This window comes from Podospora pseudocomata, chromosome 5 (assembly GCF_035222375.1).
Source record: "Podospora pseudocomata strain CBS 415.72m chromosome 5, whole genome shotgun sequence".
NCBI lineage: Eukaryota > Fungi > Ascomycota > Sordariomycetes > Sordariales > Podosporaceae > Podospora > Podospora pseudocomata.
Genome location: NC_085889.1, coordinates 4605774 through 4622868, shown reverse-complemented (window position 1 = coordinate 4622868; position 17095 = coordinate 4605774). Strand labels below are relative to the sequence as shown.

The 17095-nt window shown below is 50.8% G+C and overlaps 5 protein-coding genes and 1 non-coding gene across 6 annotated transcripts; 2 read left to right on the top strand and 4 right to left on the bottom strand.

The window, feature by feature from the left end:
• Nucleotides 1-176: 176 nt before the first annotated feature.
• QC762_510410 (uncharacterized protein) lies at nt 177-2005 on the bottom strand. The gene is made up of 4 exons (XM_062891448.1): nt 1392-2005; nt 861-1337; nt 600-791; nt 177-537 (listed from the first exon to the last, which is right to left on the bottom strand). The coding sequence occupies exons 1-4, from the start codon at nt 1752-1754 to the stop codon at nt 382-384; spliced, it is 1188 nt and encodes a 395-aa protein (XP_062742929.1). The 5' UTR covers nt 1755-2005; the 3' UTR covers nt 177-381.
• A 594-nt stretch (nt 2006-2599) lies between these two features.
• QC762_510420 (uncharacterized protein) lies at nt 2600-4029 on the bottom strand. Its single transcript, XM_062891449.1, has 2 exons — nt 3195-4029; nt 2600-3140 (listed from the first exon to the last, which is right to left on the bottom strand). The coding sequence occupies exons 1-2, from the start codon at nt 3747-3749 to the stop codon at nt 2655-2657; spliced, it is 1041 nt and encodes a 346-aa protein (XP_062742928.1). The 5' UTR covers nt 3750-4029; the 3' UTR covers nt 2600-2654.
• A 542-nt stretch (nt 4030-4571) lies between these two features.
• Nucleotides 4572-6558, bottom strand: QC762_510430 (uncharacterized protein; the record flags this gene model as incomplete). The annotated part of the gene is made up of 1 exon (XM_062891450.1): nt 4572-6558. Exon 1 carries the CDS (start codon nt 6198-6200, stop codon nt 4572-4574), a length of 1629 nt encoding a protein of 542 aa, XP_062742927.1. The 5' UTR covers nt 6201-6558.
• On the bottom strand, nt 6361-6447 carry QC762_0088900. Its single transcript has one exon. It is a non-coding gene; the product is annotated as a tRNA-Lys (tRNA).
• A 943-nt stretch (nt 6559-7501) lies between the features above and the next one.
• Nucleotides 7502-9220, top strand: QC762_510440 (uncharacterized protein). Its single transcript, XM_062891451.1, has 2 exons — nt 7502-8836; nt 8900-9220. Exons 1-2 carry the CDS (start codon nt 7584-7586, stop codon nt 8925-8927), a joined length of 1281 nt encoding a protein of 426 aa, XP_062742926.1. The 5' UTR covers nt 7502-7583; the 3' UTR covers nt 8928-9220.
• Nucleotides 9221-12368: 3148 nt separating this feature from the next.
• On the top strand, nt 12369-14344 carry QC762_0088870 (uncharacterized protein). Its single transcript, XM_062884041.1, has 2 exons — nt 12369-13855; nt 13912-14344. The coding sequence occupies exons 1-2, from the start codon at nt 12521-12523 to the stop codon at nt 14134-14136; spliced, it is 1560 nt and encodes a 519-aa protein (XP_062742925.1). The 5' UTR covers nt 12369-12520; the 3' UTR covers nt 14137-14344.
• The last annotated feature ends 2751 nt before the right edge of the window (nt 14345-17095 follow it).

The window sequence follows — 17095 nt, the reverse complement described above, 5'->3', positions numbered from 1 at the left end:
CTAATGCTGAGTTATCGTCATTGAGAGAGGCTTTGCGCTTTCAGAGTAGGGGAGGCATGATGCCGATGAAGTCACGACCAGTTGGTCATGTTTTGGTTTGTCAAGAACGCGCCTCGCAAACGGGGACAAATAGACGGCGATCGTCCACAGACACAAAAAAAAGGAAGAAAACGGAGTGGATGATAGAATAGCACTAAGCCGAATTGAACATGTATGAATCTGACTGATATCTCGTCACAGTGGGATCGCGGCGTTTCTCTACGAAGCCAACACAATTGCCCAACACTTTCTAACTGTCTTGCTACGACATCTCCTGAAGTGCAGCAAATATACCAGTCCTTAACTGCTTGTAAATGATAAACACCATCATCCTCGTCTCACTTACACATAGACAAAACAGAACGGGCTTCCCGCAACCGTACTCATCAACTCCTTCAACTTCCTCGGCGGCTGATGAGGCAACACGTCGATGCTGTCTTCCACAGTAACATTAGGACTAGGCGGGATGTTGAGCCACGTGCCAGTCCCAAAGACGTCCTGTCCGAAGCCAAGTCAGCTTTCATATCACACAACAAACGACTCCGCTCAGCAGAACTCACACTCCGACTCTCCAAATCCAACATCTGCCAAATCCAATAAACCCTATCCAGCTGCCCATGCGTCAACCAAAAAGCAGGATCATACGGCGAAATAACCGGATCAGCAGCATGCCCGCCCACCCCGCCAATCGACGAATGCCCACCACCATGAACACCCATCGGCTTGGTCGGTACCCATCTCGGATCCCCTTCCTATATCACCCGGCACGTCAGCAGCACTCCCCCTTCCCATTACCTTTCAATCCAGTCAGAAGCACTCACAGCATTGACGTGAAACTCAAAGATATCCCCACTCCCCAAAATCAACTCAGTACTATTCCTAAAACTCGCCCACCTCTCAATCCACCCCTTGTTCAAATCCCTAATCAAACACCTCTCATTGTCCCCCCTCCCATCCTCCGGCTCGACAGGGAACGTCTCCGTCATGTTGAAAGGCCCAAGTCTGACTTTATGATGGACAAACGGACCGGTCTTGACGCATCCACCTCCCGTCCCGGGTGGGATGATGATTTCCGGTGTGAGGGGGTCGATCCAAGGGATTGAAAAAGGGGGGCGGTTAGGGATGAACTCGCCGTCACCACCTAACGATGTGTCGGAACCGTCGAAGACGGGGGAGAGATGGGGCCCGGTTATGTCGAGGCCCCATTCCCAGTAGGGGAGCCCTGCGGTCCAGCCGCAGGCGGAGAGTTCCGTTTCGTAGGTGTGGAGGTAGTAGCGGTGGAAGAGGAGGAAGGTTCCCTGTGAGGATTAGTAAAGTGGGAAAAAGGGGGGCGGAGGAGAAGGGCAGCGAACGCTGTTGTGAACGAGACCGCTTCTTCGCGCATGGGCCCAGACGATGTCATCGTATAATGACTTGGCGCCGGGGACTTCCCCCGGAGGGAGCGTGCTGGGTTTGGCCATGATGCACTTGACCGCGGCGATGAACTTTCTGCGGTCGGGCTTGGAGATGGTCCGCCATTCGCGGCGGTATTTCACTTTGGAGGGCGTGCATGTGCCGCTGAATTTGGTGAGGGCTTTGGCGAGGGCGATGCCATTGAGGGCTTTGAGGGCGACGCCGGAGTCGATTGCTTTTTGCTTGAAGTCCTCGAGCTTGGGGGGCAGAGCCGTGGCTAGGCCGGCAGTTTGGAGGAGAAGGTAGCCTGTGAGGAGCTTCATGGTGGCTGCGTGTGAAGATTGGGGACGAGGTGCCGTGGAAGCTCTGTCTGAACAATTCCCGCGAGGAGCTTGTGTTATTTATGCTTGCCGCAATCTCAACTTTTTCTCCTGCCAGGATGTTGGCCCGCGCATCTTGGGCACCATTCAATAGTCCAGGTAAGCACATGCAAGTTCTTCATGATGCCTCCACGTTGGTTGGGTGCCACTGAGAGGTTCGGTTCTGCGAGGGTCTTGCCGCCCAGCCATCTCCAACTCGATAGTGTATGATAATGGGCACTCAGTGTGGCAATTCGTACTGTCGGCCCTATGAGGAGTCCATCCGATAGGACCTGCTCACTCGCTACCCGGCAGCCAATGCTGATACCGGGATTAATTTCTACGGTACATCTGCAGTCAGCAGCATTGGCAGGGTCTCTTGGCAGCCACAACGTGGGATTGAGCTCTTAGCCGGCATTTCAGTTCTGATGGTGGGTGTCACGACAGTGCCTATTGTTTCTAGACCACGCCTCAGGAGCGGGGTGGTAGGACGAATGTAGAGCTCATGAGGTTTATCTCCATGGAACTGGTGTTTTTTGGCCCGCTTATCTAATGTTGCATTTGCTATTCTGTCAGTCTTATATGCTGATTCGTCAACACTCGGTTGACACCTTGCATAAGCTGGCGCCAGTCAGAACAAGCGCGGCCGGCACACAGTCAAGCTCGGCAGGTAACATCGAGGAAAATGCGGCATGGGTTACCCCTAGAGTCCAATTTACCACGGCATCGGACGCTCAAGCTCGGGTCGGCACATCCTGCGTGACTGGCTCGGTCGGTCCCACTATACACACGGGTAATAATGACTGTGACAGTTCTCATCGTTAAGCAGATCTCATCATTAGGTTCTTATATACAATGTTGCCGTTACTCAATCGTGATGGGAATCTTGCCAGTGTGCTTCTTGGCCCACATGTACTCATAAGCCTCCTTCGCCTTTTCAAGAGTAAAGACTGTCTTGTCCATGACAGGGTGGATGTCGTGCTTCTCAATCTCGGCACACATGGCCTCAAGCTGCTCGCGAGAGCCGACGTATACACCACGGACAGTGCAGACACGAGAAAGGGTCTCGAGAATGTTGTCCTTGGGAGCCGCACCGCCGAGGAATCCAATGACGGAGATGACACCCTCCATCTTCACAGCGCTCAAGCTCTGGGTGAAAGTGTCGGCACCGCCAACCTCAATAACATGCTCAACACCCTCACCACCTGGGGTCAACTTACGGGCAGTCTCACCCCAGTTGACGTCTTCCCTGTAGTTAATAACGTGGTCGGCGCCCAACTTCTTAAGCATCTCGACCTTCTCGGCGGTAGATGTCGTTGCGATGACATGCGCGCCAGCAGCCTTGGCAAACTGTTTTCTGTTAGCACGCCCTCATGTTTCATTTCTTGAAAGAGAAATTCTTACCTGCAGAGCAAACAAACTAACACCACCAGTACCCTGGGTGACAATCCACTGGCCCTTCTTCAACGGCTTCAGACCATAAAGAGCGTTCCAGCTCGTAAGACCAGCACAGACAAGCGAAGCAGACTCGACGTAGTTCAAGTTGCTGGGCATCTTGGCGACACCAGTCTCGGCAAAAGTACCATACTGCCTCAAGGTGCCGTCGAAGCAGCCGCCAAGACCGGTCTTACTGGCCGCAATGTCCATATCACCTCTCTGATGGCCCTGGTTAAAGAGGGTGAGGACCTTGTCGCCCTTCTTCCACTTTGTGACCTTGGACCCAACAGCGATAACCTCGCCGGCGCCGTCGGAGCAGGCTACTACTGGGAGGTTGAGCGGGAAGGGATACATTCCCCTGGGGATGATGAGATCGCGGTAGTTGAGTGAGGCGCCACGAAGGTGGACGAGGACCTCGTGGTCGCCGGGGGTGGGGACGGGAGCGTCTTGGTAGACGAGGCCGTCGAGGCCCTTGTCGGCTCCGGTGATGAGCCACTGCTTCTGGGTCTTGGGGATGGACATTGTGATGACTGGTGATGAACCGTGTGAAAGGTGAGATTGGAGAGGTGATAGGGGGTGAAAGGGGGTTGTGGGGTAGGAATTGAGAATGAGAGAGTAAAATGGATGAACAGGTTCTAGGTCGAGACAAGCAGAGCGCTTTTATATCTGTTCAAGCAAAACAAGCTCCTACCTCCTCTGGGGTCACAATTTGGTCGGTTGTCGTCCGGGTCCCGCAGATATGCAACGTCATAGCTACGATACCACAATGCCATGTGGAGACATTTTCTCTTGGGAGAATCCCCGGTCGAGCCCCAGAGTGTTGTTGGTCATCAGCATGATGAATAAGCTCTAAAGTTAATGTCTGGGTTGTTAGAGTGCATGCATAATGGCAAACAGTCAGCAGAGAGTGGTCTGCCCATGTTTTTTGATGTTGCCAATGCTCACATCACACCTCATGAATAACGCCCATCCCTGACAATGCTTTCTAATTGCTTTTGCTTAGATACAAATTTAACTCAATGCCGTATCGCTGATGTTCTTGTCAGCATCGAGCTACACGGGCAATTGGGAAAAGGTTTCGCCGACAAAAACAGACCCACCATTATCGACATCTAAAAAATGAAGAGTTTTCCCCAATCTTCCACTCCAGTCTTGCTTTGTAAGATCGATTTTGCTATCTTCCAGAAGAACAAAGGTGGCCCCACTAGCACGGTTCTGGAATATTCTTTGTGATTGCTTGGTGGAGCCACCATGAGAGTTCTTCGATTCGATTGTAACTATGCCAAGCCTTGCACTTCTCTTAAACAATAACACCATGGTGTTCCATCACTGCTGGACATAGAGTTACACCATCTCCATCGCAAAACTCTTGACCTTCACCTCGCCTCCCAGTGCCTTGGTCGCAAAGTTGAAAACGCCATATCTATACCCAGTAAAGTATCGCCAGGAGTTGCTCATGGCGAAGGCGGGTCCAAGATTCGTGAAAGTCCTGCCATCGGTGCTGTAAGAGAAGATGACTTGTCGTCCAGTGTTCGTCCCGAAGGCGGGCGTGATATCGGCTTGAATTCGGAGCCAGATCTCTCCGGTGACAGACGGCCCAGTCGCCGCCACTCGACCGGTAGAACTTGTTGTCCATGAACCCTCAACCAAGTTCAAGTTGTCAACCATGACGATCGACGCAGTGTTTCCGGTCTTGTGAATGCCAATGTAGGCAGCCTTGTCCCGGAAGAGCACAGCGCCAGCTCGATCGCCATCCCTCATAGCTCCAACATCAATCCTAAAAGTACCTCTCGACTTCGGCCCAACAATCCGATGTGTAAGCGTGTTCCTCGCGGCAAACAAATCCCCCGTCACCGTCGCCGTCTTCAAAACCAGCCCATCACTCAACAACCACTTCCCATTATCAGGATTATGATTCCATTCCCACTCCGGCCCCAACTTCCCCCCCTTAAACTCATCAACCCTCGGCCCCAACACATTCACCTTTCTAGTCGTGTTCACAGGCAAAGGATACGTCCTCCCCCATCCATTCCCCCCATCCCTAACCACGCTCGGCCACCCATCACCCCCCCACGTCAACGGCGCGGCAACAGGTATCCTCCCTCCGGGATAAGCATCCAAAAACCCCAAATAAAACCACCTCCCATCCTCCGTATCCACAATCCCCCCCTGATGCGCAAACCCCGCACTCGACAAAGGCCCCCCAATCCTATCAACCAACACCCGTCTCTCGAACGGCCCCCACAAACTCTTCCCCCTAAGTACAAACTGCGCATCCGCCGGTCTGGTAACCCAAACATAGTACTCCCCGTTCCGCTTATACAACCTCGCCCCTTCCAGCGTCATATCACCACTAGTATAAACAACCTGATTCCTCACCTCTTTCAAATCTCCATTCTGGTCCACCACTAACTGCGCCATCCTAATCTGGGTGTTTCCATAAACGACGTAAACTTGTGAGTCATCATTGTCGTCAAAAAACAACCCCGCGTCGTAGTAGCAGTTGCTAATCACCGGCCGGGGGGACCAGTTCCATGCTTGGGGGGGGACCTCCCCCCCGTTTTGGCGCGCGTTGCCGCCCGGGCTGGTCCAGATGTGGGTTTTGGATCCGTCGATGCAGCCGAGCCAGTAGAAGGTGTCGGTTGAGGGGCGATAGCGGAGGGTGCTGGCCCAGATGCCTTTTACGTAGGCTCTTGAGCCCGAGGTCAAATTGTAGGCGTTGGCGGGGGAAAAGTTGAGGTAGGGGACTGAGTGGGTGACTGCTTCCCAGTTGGCGAGGTCAAAGGAGCGGAGCAGGGGGGCGCCGGGGGAGTACGCAAAGGTGGAGGAGGAGTAGTAGAATGTGTGGCCGATGCGGAAGACGTCGAGGTCGGGGTGGTCTTGCCAGATGACGGGGTTGGTGAGGGTTGCTTGGGAGAGGGCTAGACGGGGAAGGAGGAGGAGGAGGGTGGTGGTGAGCGTGTGGAAAAACATTGTGATGGTTTGGAGGGACGTGGTGGTGGACGAGACATCTTGGTGCTTTGATGGATGGTTCAGGGGGTGTTTAAGTATCTCCAAGATGGAACAACCCCAAAAAGAGGACGGAGGATACAGAGTGGAAAAACAGAAAAAAGATCGTCATTGACGGGAATTGAGCCCGACGTGGGGGTCGAACCCACAACCTTGAGATTTCGGAGTACTCCATAAGAGTCTCACGCTCTACCGATTGAGCTAGCCGGGCGGCTAGATAATTGTTAGTGCGCTGCCGCTCAGTTAGCACTGATGTAAGCCGGACCAGACGACTCCGCAAGGTAGCCCCTGAGAGACACTCAAAGATATCAGTTGACATTGCCATTCAAATTCTCCGTGGTCTTATGCCCTTTGGTTTTTTTGGGAACTTGCGAGCCCTAGAATATTTCTCCGCCAGTCGTGGGAATTCATTCACCTCTTGCAAGCGCGCCAATCACTGGCAATGCTACGGCAGATCAACCTGCCCCTCTCCGCGCTCGTTAACGCTAGGCGACCCGGCAAGTTGTTTCTATGTGGTGTAACAACCGATGCATCTGAGCCGTCCAGGGAGGGGTTCAGGTTGTTGTCTTCCCTCGGCATGGTGATGAAGTCCCGTTGTTGAACGGCTTCAATAGCTTCGGTTAGGCGGGGTAGTTGTCGTGATCGGACAATGTCCCGCCCGGCCTTTAACAAAGAATAGCGTGCCTTTGCCACCACGTCGGAGTAAATTCCCGCTCTCTTGCCGCTGCAGCTATGTACGGAGCTTGATCATATCTGAAAACCTTCCGGTTTGCAATAGCCTCTTATAGTTCTGTTGTTGTTGAATATTCCTTGGAATATCACAACATATGTTTCATTCAGCTACCTGTAATCTAGCGAGGCTGGTTCTCAAACCACGTATACTTTGTAGATAAGAGTATGGCGGTTTGCAGAACGATGCTGCTGCTTGACTTTCGTCCTCGTGAGGAGATCATCAAACATCGTTGTTGAGTCTTGCTTGCGCCCAGAAGCTTGCTGAGCGATCTTCACCATGGACAAAGACCTTTGACACTTTAATGCCAGTCAGCTGCGATGATCTTGCACGGGATTGGTCGGTCTTGCCATTCCGGACCAGTGAGATTGATGAGCTGCTGACGAGTCTCTTTGTTTCAAGCCTACCCCACCGATGGAAGCTTGCTATCCCCGAAGGTGAACATCTAGAACTTGGGGTGGCATTTCAAGTGTCGCTTCTTTGTGACAGATCCCCTGCTTTATAGCCAAGACGATGCTTCTGTGGAGCAAAAAGAACAGGCGCCATGCCCTGAACCTGTTCAGGATCTTGCACCACGCCATTCCGTACCACCGTCTCAATCTCGCCGTCTTGTCACCATGTCTGAAGCCGCTGTATCGAAGGGTGGCTATGGGGAGGCTCTCATCCCCTGGCAGGCCTTCCATGGCGTCGTCTGGACTCTGACGGGAGTCAACTTGATCACCCTGAGCGTCCGGCTCGTGACACGATGGAGGACGTTCCGCAAGCTCTTCTGGGACGACATCCTGGTTATTTTTGCTTGGCTTATAATTTTTGTAAACTCGGTGGTGTGGGCAACACAGTGGTGGAATATGTATGCCATCGTTTGGTGGGGATCTGGGAAGCAGCCACTCCCGCCTCCGCTCAAGGATATCAGACAGTGGATGGATTGCATGCTGGCCATGCAGCTGCTCGTCTTCATCTGCATCTTCATTGTCAAGCTCGCCCTCCTGCTCTTCTTCAAGCGACTCTACGGTAATTCCGAAACGAGGCGACAGCGAATATACTGGTGGAGCTGCATAGTCGCTTGCGCAATCGTCTTCATCCTCTCCATGACGATTATTCAGTACAAGTGTTACATGAACGACTTTATATATCAAAATGACCACTGCAACAGCGGTTGGTTCGTCACTGAATCCCTCATCATCTCGACCATTCTCACAGTCTTCAGCATCATAACTGATTTCATGATTCTGGCCATTCCTGTCAGCATGGTCTGGAATCTCAAAATCCGGCGGAAGAAGAAGGCAGCGTTGATTGGCTTGTTTTCTCTCACCATCATCACCGTCATTGTGGGCATTGTGCGCGTCTCCATCCTTTACACGACTCGCTTCAATCAGGGCGCTATCGACCCTGTAGCCTTCATCTTCTGGTGGTCGGTGGAAGCCTATATCAATTTGTTGATCGCCTGTCTTTCCTCCTTCCCTCAGCTTTTCGTCCGCTCTAAGCCCCGGCAAGCAGAAAAGCCAGCTCCGACGGCAAGCATGATTGAGCGTGTCCGAAGACGCATGGCGAGGGGCGGAAGACCACCGACCCGACCTGACCCAATCTTGTTCACAAAAGACACCGACTTCACTGAAACTACCAGTGGAGCTACTGGGACTACCTCGAACACAATCCACACGGCATCTCGAGTGAGACATGAGCTGGAGGTGGAGACTGGCGACACTTCGGTCCCTAATCTGGTGCCCAAGCAGGGATGGACTGGAGCAGCCACTACCACTACGCAGATATCCTCTCCTGTGGGAAATGATGATAGAGTGGGCGAGCCCGAGTCAGGAGTCATGCAGAGGCTCGAGTACAAGGTCGATCGAACCAATGAAAAGGCAACCAAGTAAGTTCTTCAACAAGAGCATATTGCTAAGAGTCTTTAGATTGTATGCTGACTGGAAAACAGGCCCAAGCAAAATGATAGCCCTGTCTAGCCGCGACTTTCCCTCATTGTGTCTGTCTTGTTTTCTTTAGGCAGCAAATATGGAGACATCAACGAGGCGAGGCTCTTACCAGATCACCACGACGCTTCAAACTCAGCCTACAATATCTTGCTCCTTTTTTTATCTCTGGTTGTATCTTTGGGTTGTAAGTTACATTGAAGAATGACTTGATTTCATGTCAGATTGCGCCCGGAACGGCCTGACTTGCGCATAACCCAATCGTTCAATGGTATAATATTACTGAATAAACGCTTGACAGAGACCTGTTTGTGTGGCAAACCGCGGCAATGGGAGGGTTGATATCGGGCATCCTATCAAGCCCCTGGTATCATCAGCACAAACGCCGTTGACGCTATTTGGTTGGTGAAGTGAAATCATTCATGTGATGTACTTGCTTCTTCTGCCAACTTTTTCAAGACCTTACGGATCTGCCAACTCTTGCCTCAACAGCGTGCCCATGAATCTCAGCAAGAAAAAAAACAAAGAGAGAACTAACCCCTCAACGATTCAAACTTACCTCGACCGCGCGCCACATGTATACATCTCCAAAAGACAGTCTCGAGAATAGATATCCCAGGGTAGGCAATAAGTCAAGCCAAGCCAAGTCTAGGGTCTTCCTTACCTTGCCTTAACTAAACTTACCTTTTACTTACTTAATATGTCACGGCTTGACACTTGGTGGGGCGCGGGGCGCACCACAGACCAATCATTAGCACAGAAACACCTAGGAGAGCCAATCACATGTTACGCCCCAAGCGTAATACCCCTGTAAAGGAACCACTGGGTGGTACCTGAGGTGCTGGGACACCTCAGCCAATCATTGGGCCAGGGATGGAAAGACCCACAATCCCCCGTGCAACCAATTAGGAGTTGCTCAGTCTGCTCAGTCTGCTCAGTGCGCCAAGACCACTGAGCACACTGAGCACACTGAGCAAGGTACAAAGATACTTCAGAAACATATGTAGATAGTTTCACATAAATAGGGGGGAGTGCCCGGCAATCCCCATGTCGAGGAATCTGATTCCTCATGCAAGCAATTCAAGTTCATTTGTCTACAATCTACTCTCAGTAGCTCTTTGTTAGAACAACCTGTTGTTGACAGTGAACCCATGTCTGAGACGCTTGTCACAACCTTCGATCATTCTGTCATATTCACCTCTGGCGTACTGCCTTGCAGTCTGTATCCATTTCTGGTGCAGGTTGTAACATGATGTTAGGTGTAAGGAGGACGCGTCGTGGTGGAGACTGTACGACTCGCTTATATGTACGACTCGCTTATAATAACGTTAGATTTAATAGTAATAACTTAATATTATATTTGGTGTATTACAGACTTTTATAAAAAGTGAAAAATAGCAGAGCTTACCGAATTTACAAGTTAAACTAATAGGAAGGCTTAATTTGGCTTAACCAAAAATGGGCTTTACTTAACTTAACTTACTTACTTAACAAGTACAACTACTTCACCCGCGACGAGGGACTCTTCAACTCGGCAATTCTCGAACCCCTCCGCCCCATCCGAGCCGCCATGGCGATGGACGATCCTGACGTGATAAAGGAGGCATACACGCTTACCTGTTTCCTACGTGGTCGGTGGTATGATGGTATCGTGATCGAGGGGATAGGTTCATGTTTCTTATCAGCGATGATGAGCATGAGGAGGACGGTGACGATTTGACATCCGCGGCCGAAGAATAGATACGGCCGTGGAAAGGACTCAGTCGGAAAGTACTATCATTTGCTTGATGAATTGTGTGTGGAGGTTATCAAGAGGTATGCGGAAGTGGAGAATGATCCCCGGTGGGACGCAGAGGCGATGAGGTTCCGGGAGTAGCAGGAGGAGCCATTCCATGCAGCTTGCCGAGTTCTGGGATGCCTTCGCACGCCGACTAAACGTTGCCGAAACCGTCAAGGAATTGGACTTTGCTAGAGTACAATTGGATAAACTGATTGGATTTGTGCATGACCAGGGCTTTAAACCAGGCTATTAGACTTATCGGAGCTGTTAGAGAGTGCTTATTGTGTCGAAGAAGGAGGTAACGAGCTTCCATAAGAGATCGGACAGAAAGTTTGATGAGCTGCTTAAGGACTTGATTCACTCGGCTAATGTGGAGGGTGTGGGGGTAAACAGGGCGAATCTTCAGTGCTCGTTGGAATCTGAGGCTGAGGCCCCTGCTAAAAGGGGCCTTCATGACTGGTTTTTACAGACGCGCTAGTATTTGGATAAGATGATGGAGCTTTGATGAATACGGTGTGGATTTCAGGTTGTGAACGTCGATATAGGTGGTGGAAACGAGAGGGTTGATGTCGAATTGCTTGCGAATACTTCATTTTAGCATTCTCTTCGGAGATACAGTCGACTGTCTTCAACGTCGACCACATTCTGTGACATTGCTCTTGACTTGGACACGAAAAAGCTTCCGTGCGCTGTTGGCATAGGTTACAGTGGGATTTTAGCCAGCCAATAATTATTTGGCTGTGCGACTGCATGTTTTGGGCACCAACCTCGTCTCTCGTCATCAACAGCACTGTCCGTTTGTCTCTGGACTCTATTTCCCACATCACAAAACTGAACATTCCATTCAAGAAGATCAATCCACCATGTCTTCCATTGACAAGACAGTCGTGGAGTCCAACAATGGCACCGCAACAGCGGATGAGGGGCATCCCATTCCCACCATCACATCCTACCGCGACCTCACCGTCATCGAGTCCCTTTGAGATCCAGTCACTGACATAGCAAAATCCTGCATGTTCTACCATGACACCACTGATGAAAGTGTACATTACGGAAGACCACGAGAAACAAGAGAGACCCACATTTGATGAGTTCACCCAGCTCCTGCAGCGAATCGGAGACGAAGTGATTTTCCCTCAAGTCCCACGCGACGTCAAGCTCAAAATTGCGCCTGACCACCTCAATGACTTCAACGCTCCCGATGGGTTTGGGGGCTGCGCGCCGTATGGGCAGAGATTACAGTCGTGCGGAACGCCGGGATAGTATGAGGAGGTTTTTCGTCATTCGCAGAAGAAACATGATGAGTATGCATTCCGGAAATTGGATGAGTGGTTAAAGGAGAAGCAGGAGGGAAACAAATGGGGGAAGGTGAACGAGTCTCCAGCAGAGACTGATAGCTCTGTACCACAGATCTAGGGTAGTCAGTGGCTCGGGGTAAGCAGGTTCTGCATTGAACTTGCTTGGTCATGATGACCTCTCCCTGGCAGTCTCGATGAGGTTCGAATCAATTTCTTCTTTCCCCGCAGCATTTGGTCCGTTACTAGTATTCGGCTGACATGTGAGTTGTATGTTGGTGTGCACAGTCAGCATTATTCCCATAGTGCCGCTGTTACGTCTCCTTTGAGGCATGTCCAGCGATGATCGTGCATTGCCGAGAGACCCACAGACTCCGACTCTCCGAATCATATCAACATTTCTGATTTGTCAAACGTGGTCTGATGAAACAGTATGCAAGGCATTTGGGCTGTGCGGGATGGAACCTAATCACTGGCGAGATAACCAGATTTGTGACATGAATCGAGACATTTAAATTCTCTTGTCTTCGCAAAGCCCTCAGGACTTCCTAATGTCTTTTGCTCCTAAGACGAAAATGGACCTCTTGCTAGACAAACGCCTGACCCTGAGTTGGACTCTGGCCATCCAGATCCTCTTAGCAACCATCACCTCCATCATCATCTACCGCCGCCACCTCCACCCCCTCTCCTCCATCCCCGGCCCACCCTTCGCCTCCATCTCCCGCCTCTGGCACATCTACCACATCCTCAAAGGCGACCAAAACCTCCAGCTCGTCTCTCTCCACAACAAACACGGACACTTTGTCCGCCTCGCCCACAATGAAGTCTCCGTCTCCCATCCCGACGCCATCAAGAAAATCCTCGGGAGTCAGCTCAAGAAAGGTCCCTGGTACCGCATGACTGCCATTCCAGACTACCGCTTCCAGAGTCCCATGGCGACCACCGACCCAAAAAAGAAAATGGAGAAAAGCAAGGCTTTTGCTTCGGGGTATGCCCTCACCAACGTGCTGCGGTCAGAGCCTCAGCTGGACAACGTCATCTCTTTGCTTCTTGGCCATCTTGATGGTTTTGCCAGGACGGGGAAGGAGGTGGGTCTGGATAAGTATTTTACGTTCACTTCGTTCGATGTAGCGGGGGAGATCCTCTTCTCGAGTCAATTCGGTTTTCTCGAGACAGGGACTGATGTCGGTAATGCGATTGCGAATGGGTACTGGCTGTCAATGTACGCGTCTGCCATGGCGTTTTTTTATCACATCCACGTCGTGTTATTGGGGAACCCGTTTATCACCTGGCTTAATATCCTACCGTATGGACATCTCTTTGATACAGCCATCAAAGCGATGAAAGCCCGTTTACAGAACAAGAGAGACGAATCGAGGTTTGATAGTGTGGAGTATTGGTTTAGGGCGATGGAAACGCATCCTGAGAAGATAAAGTGGAGGGATGTACAGGCTGTTACTGTCAGTACGGTGGGAGCGGCAAGTGAGACTGTTAGTTGCGCGTTGCAGAGTTTTGTGTACTACATGATACGGACTCCTGGGGCTTGGGAAAGGGCTAGGAAAGAGGTGATCGAGCTGCAAGAGAAGGAAGGGGGACGAGAGGAAAGGGTGGTTAGCTGGGGGCAGGCGAAGAGGTTGGTTTATCTACAGGCTTGTTTGAAGGAGGGGCTGAGGATGTTTGCACCTGTTCCGATGAACTTGCCTAGGGTGGTGGGACCTGAGGGATTGGAGATCGGGGGGAGGCGCTTTGAGAAGGGGTCGATTTTGTCTGTGAATTCTTGGGTTATGCATTTTTCGGACGAGATATGGGGGGAGGACGCCGAGGAGTTCAAGCCAGAGAGGTGGTTGAGGGAGGATGCAGGGGAGTTGGACAGGTGGTTTATGCCTGTGAGTGAAAGCCTTTAGTGATGTTGTTATGAAAACTGACTGACTGATGTATACAGTGGGGTTATGGCTACAACTCTTGCCCCGGACAAAATATTGCAAGACTTGAATTGAGCAAGATTGCGGCCACGCTGGTCAGGGACTATGACATCTCACAGGTAAATCCGGAGCAGGAGTGGAAGTGGCAAGCCTTTTTCACGGTTGTCCAACACTCGTGGCCTTGCTACATCAAAGCCAGGAAGACCACAACCAATGAATCAGGTTGTAAGGTACCTTGGCGTTAAAATAGTGAAGACGGTATACTAGCAATACAAACAGCTGGTATTTACCTAGGTACTAGGTACCTAAGTTGCGTTTTCTATGAGCATACTAAGCACGCTATGGCAAAAGCTAACTGCCTATTCATCAACGCAATCTCCTGTGGCCGTCTGCCTCAATCTGTGTACCAATTGAATGCCATTAGGCATCTAATCCTTTTAAGTCTTTCGTCAGCTGAATCAACACTTGGGCGTCTTTGGCGGCTATTTGATCCGGCCTCCCGATGCTGTTCCTCATCCTAGACAGAAATTTGTGCAGGTCGAAGGAGTCAGAATCCTGCATGGATTCCAAGTCCACCACCAGCGAAAACAGAAAAATCAGTAGTGCCGAGTCACACCTGCCAGATGCTACTGCCTCGAAGAAATTGCAGTGCCCGCTGAAACAGCTCGTAAATAAATCGAGACTTTCTTGGGGCACCAAATATGTTCCTTGGAGGTCTTGCAGAGCCGTGATACTTTTGTGTGAAAGAGAAGACGGATCGGGCAGGATGTCTTTCAGTCTCTGAAGGCTCTCATGATGTCCGATCTCAGCAGATAGCTTCAAATGTCTAACCGCTAGCTCGTAGAAGAACTTGTCCCAGATCAGGATTTTAGGTCTATCGTGATCCTGGTTCTCAGGGTGGAGTGAACAAAGTCGAATTAGCTGAATAAAGTTTTCGAGGGGGTAACCCAACCACGTTGTTATGCCATCATGCGTACCCCATATGGTCCGCAGGGTGTTGAAGTCAATCACGTTTTCCAAAGGAGCCAGCCATCTCTTCCGTGCTGATTTTCTTTCAGGTAGTTGTGTCAGGTCTGGCACAGCTTCGGTAGGGCGATCCTCACCGTTCGGCAGTTTGCCCATTTGGTGCAAGACGCCAAAACAACCATCGCAACAACTGATGGGGAAAATGAAAGGCACAAATCTCTCCCTACGCTCGTGATCAATACCATAACTCCTATGGGGTCGAAGCAAAAACATCTGTAAATATTTCTGCTCACCACAGATGCAGCAGTCGTGAAGGTCTTGCGCGTCTACCTGGAAGTCGTCCCAATTGGGTCGCAACAGAATGGATTTCTCATCCAAGACGGGAGTGCTTACATCCTTGACATGGACGTAGCTATCCCCGTCACCTGAATGTGACTCATGATCCAAGGTAACGGATGATGTTGACCTCCCGACGGTCGCCGGCGAAGGTGGATCACGTCGTGCCGACTTCCCGTTCGCTAACTTTCCGCCTTTCTCGGGGAGGCGATGTGATGTATCTAAAAGGAGTTGAACACTCATCAAAATCATCGGACTTGGTATGCCTCAGAGAAGCGGCCTCAGCATGCCAGTGCCTCTGTTTTTCTTGCCACTTTCCCTTTTGTGACATTTTTTCCAGAAAGGTGACGGATTGCGCAGAAGCCGAACAAGCCTTGACACGCGCTCGGGTGTCTCGGTGTTCCTGTCGTAAATGTGCCTTCATGGATTCAATATCAATCATCTGGGTGAACTTATGTTGCTTCAATGCAAGCCACATGGCATTGGGCTTCTGGGTATCAGCACCGCTGGCATCGAATGCGTCTTGGAGAATGGTCCTGAGGTAAACAGAGCTCAGATTGATGCTGGCCTGGGTAGAATCAACTCCGTTCGCCAGGGCTGTTCGGAGCGCTTCAGAAAGCCTCTCTCCGTCCCCTGCGGTTTCGGAAGTAATGATCATGGCGTCAAGGGCAGTGGCGGAGCCAAGAAAATCGAAAATTTCGTCAGATGGCAGCGAGTGACTGTAAAGATCCTCCATGTTGATGGTCTCGCCCTCAGGAAGCTTGATGACATGACGGTCCGGTAGCTCTGGCTTGGGAATGGAGACCTTGACCAAGTCATCATACGTGATTTCAACCAGATCCTCCCATTTCGTATCTTTACACAGTCGAGTGACCCGCCGCTCATTAGGAGTAACTCAAGAAATGACCCTTGACCTCGAAGACTGAGACGATGCCGGTCTGAATATCATGAAACAAGAAGATGGCGTGGTGCGCAATCCCATAAACGGATATGCCGACTGAGACATTGCAGTGGAAGGGTGACGAGTGACGGTGTCTGTGTCCAAAGACAACGACTACTGCAGCAATACCGTGGACGCCATTTTCGCGAAAGTGGTTGGTGAATTTCTGTAGCTCATCCCTTCCAATCTCTCCATCCGTCATAAGAAACCATACCGGGGAATTCCGTAGTATCTTTAGACTTTCTGTGCCCTCAAACAAGGCAGCCGGTCTGGTCCCATACATGTGCTTCAGTGTACCGATAGTCTTGCGATCACACGGAGGGTGGGCAATATAGTTCCAAGGGAGAATGGCGGATGACCATTGATCCTCAAGAAGGTGGGAGATCTTGATTATGGCGTTCTTCTCTGCAACTAGAGCTCCATTCGGGTAGGTACTCCCAGAGACATCAACTGGAAAAGTCGGTATGAGCTTGGAGAGAGGCTTGTCCACACCAGTATCATCTCTGGTTTGGAGTGTGAGGGATCTGAAAGAACTTGAGGGTTGAGGGGAAGTAGCAGAAGGAGGAATTGAAATCGGAACTTGCATCTTGATGTCTCCTGAGGTATCACAGCGCAGAGCTTCTAACGTGACGCGGAGCGAAGATACTGAAGGGAACAAGATATGAATAAAACTCCACATCGAGTGGTGAACCCATTTATGGGTCCCGGTGTCTGCAATGAACAACAAGGAGGGCACGAAAAACTTCCACATGGCTGGACTCACGAAAACCGAAATCAAACATAAATATGGGGAAAACACCCAAACATGACCCCTGAACCCCTGAATCATCTGTGGACCCACTACCAGACCCATACCCCCTATGTTTGGTCACACCACAAACCAACAGTGATCTCACAATCATCCTGCCACACATGTTTTAGGCAGTCATCTTTGCAGAGCAACACCTTTTTTGTACTACAAA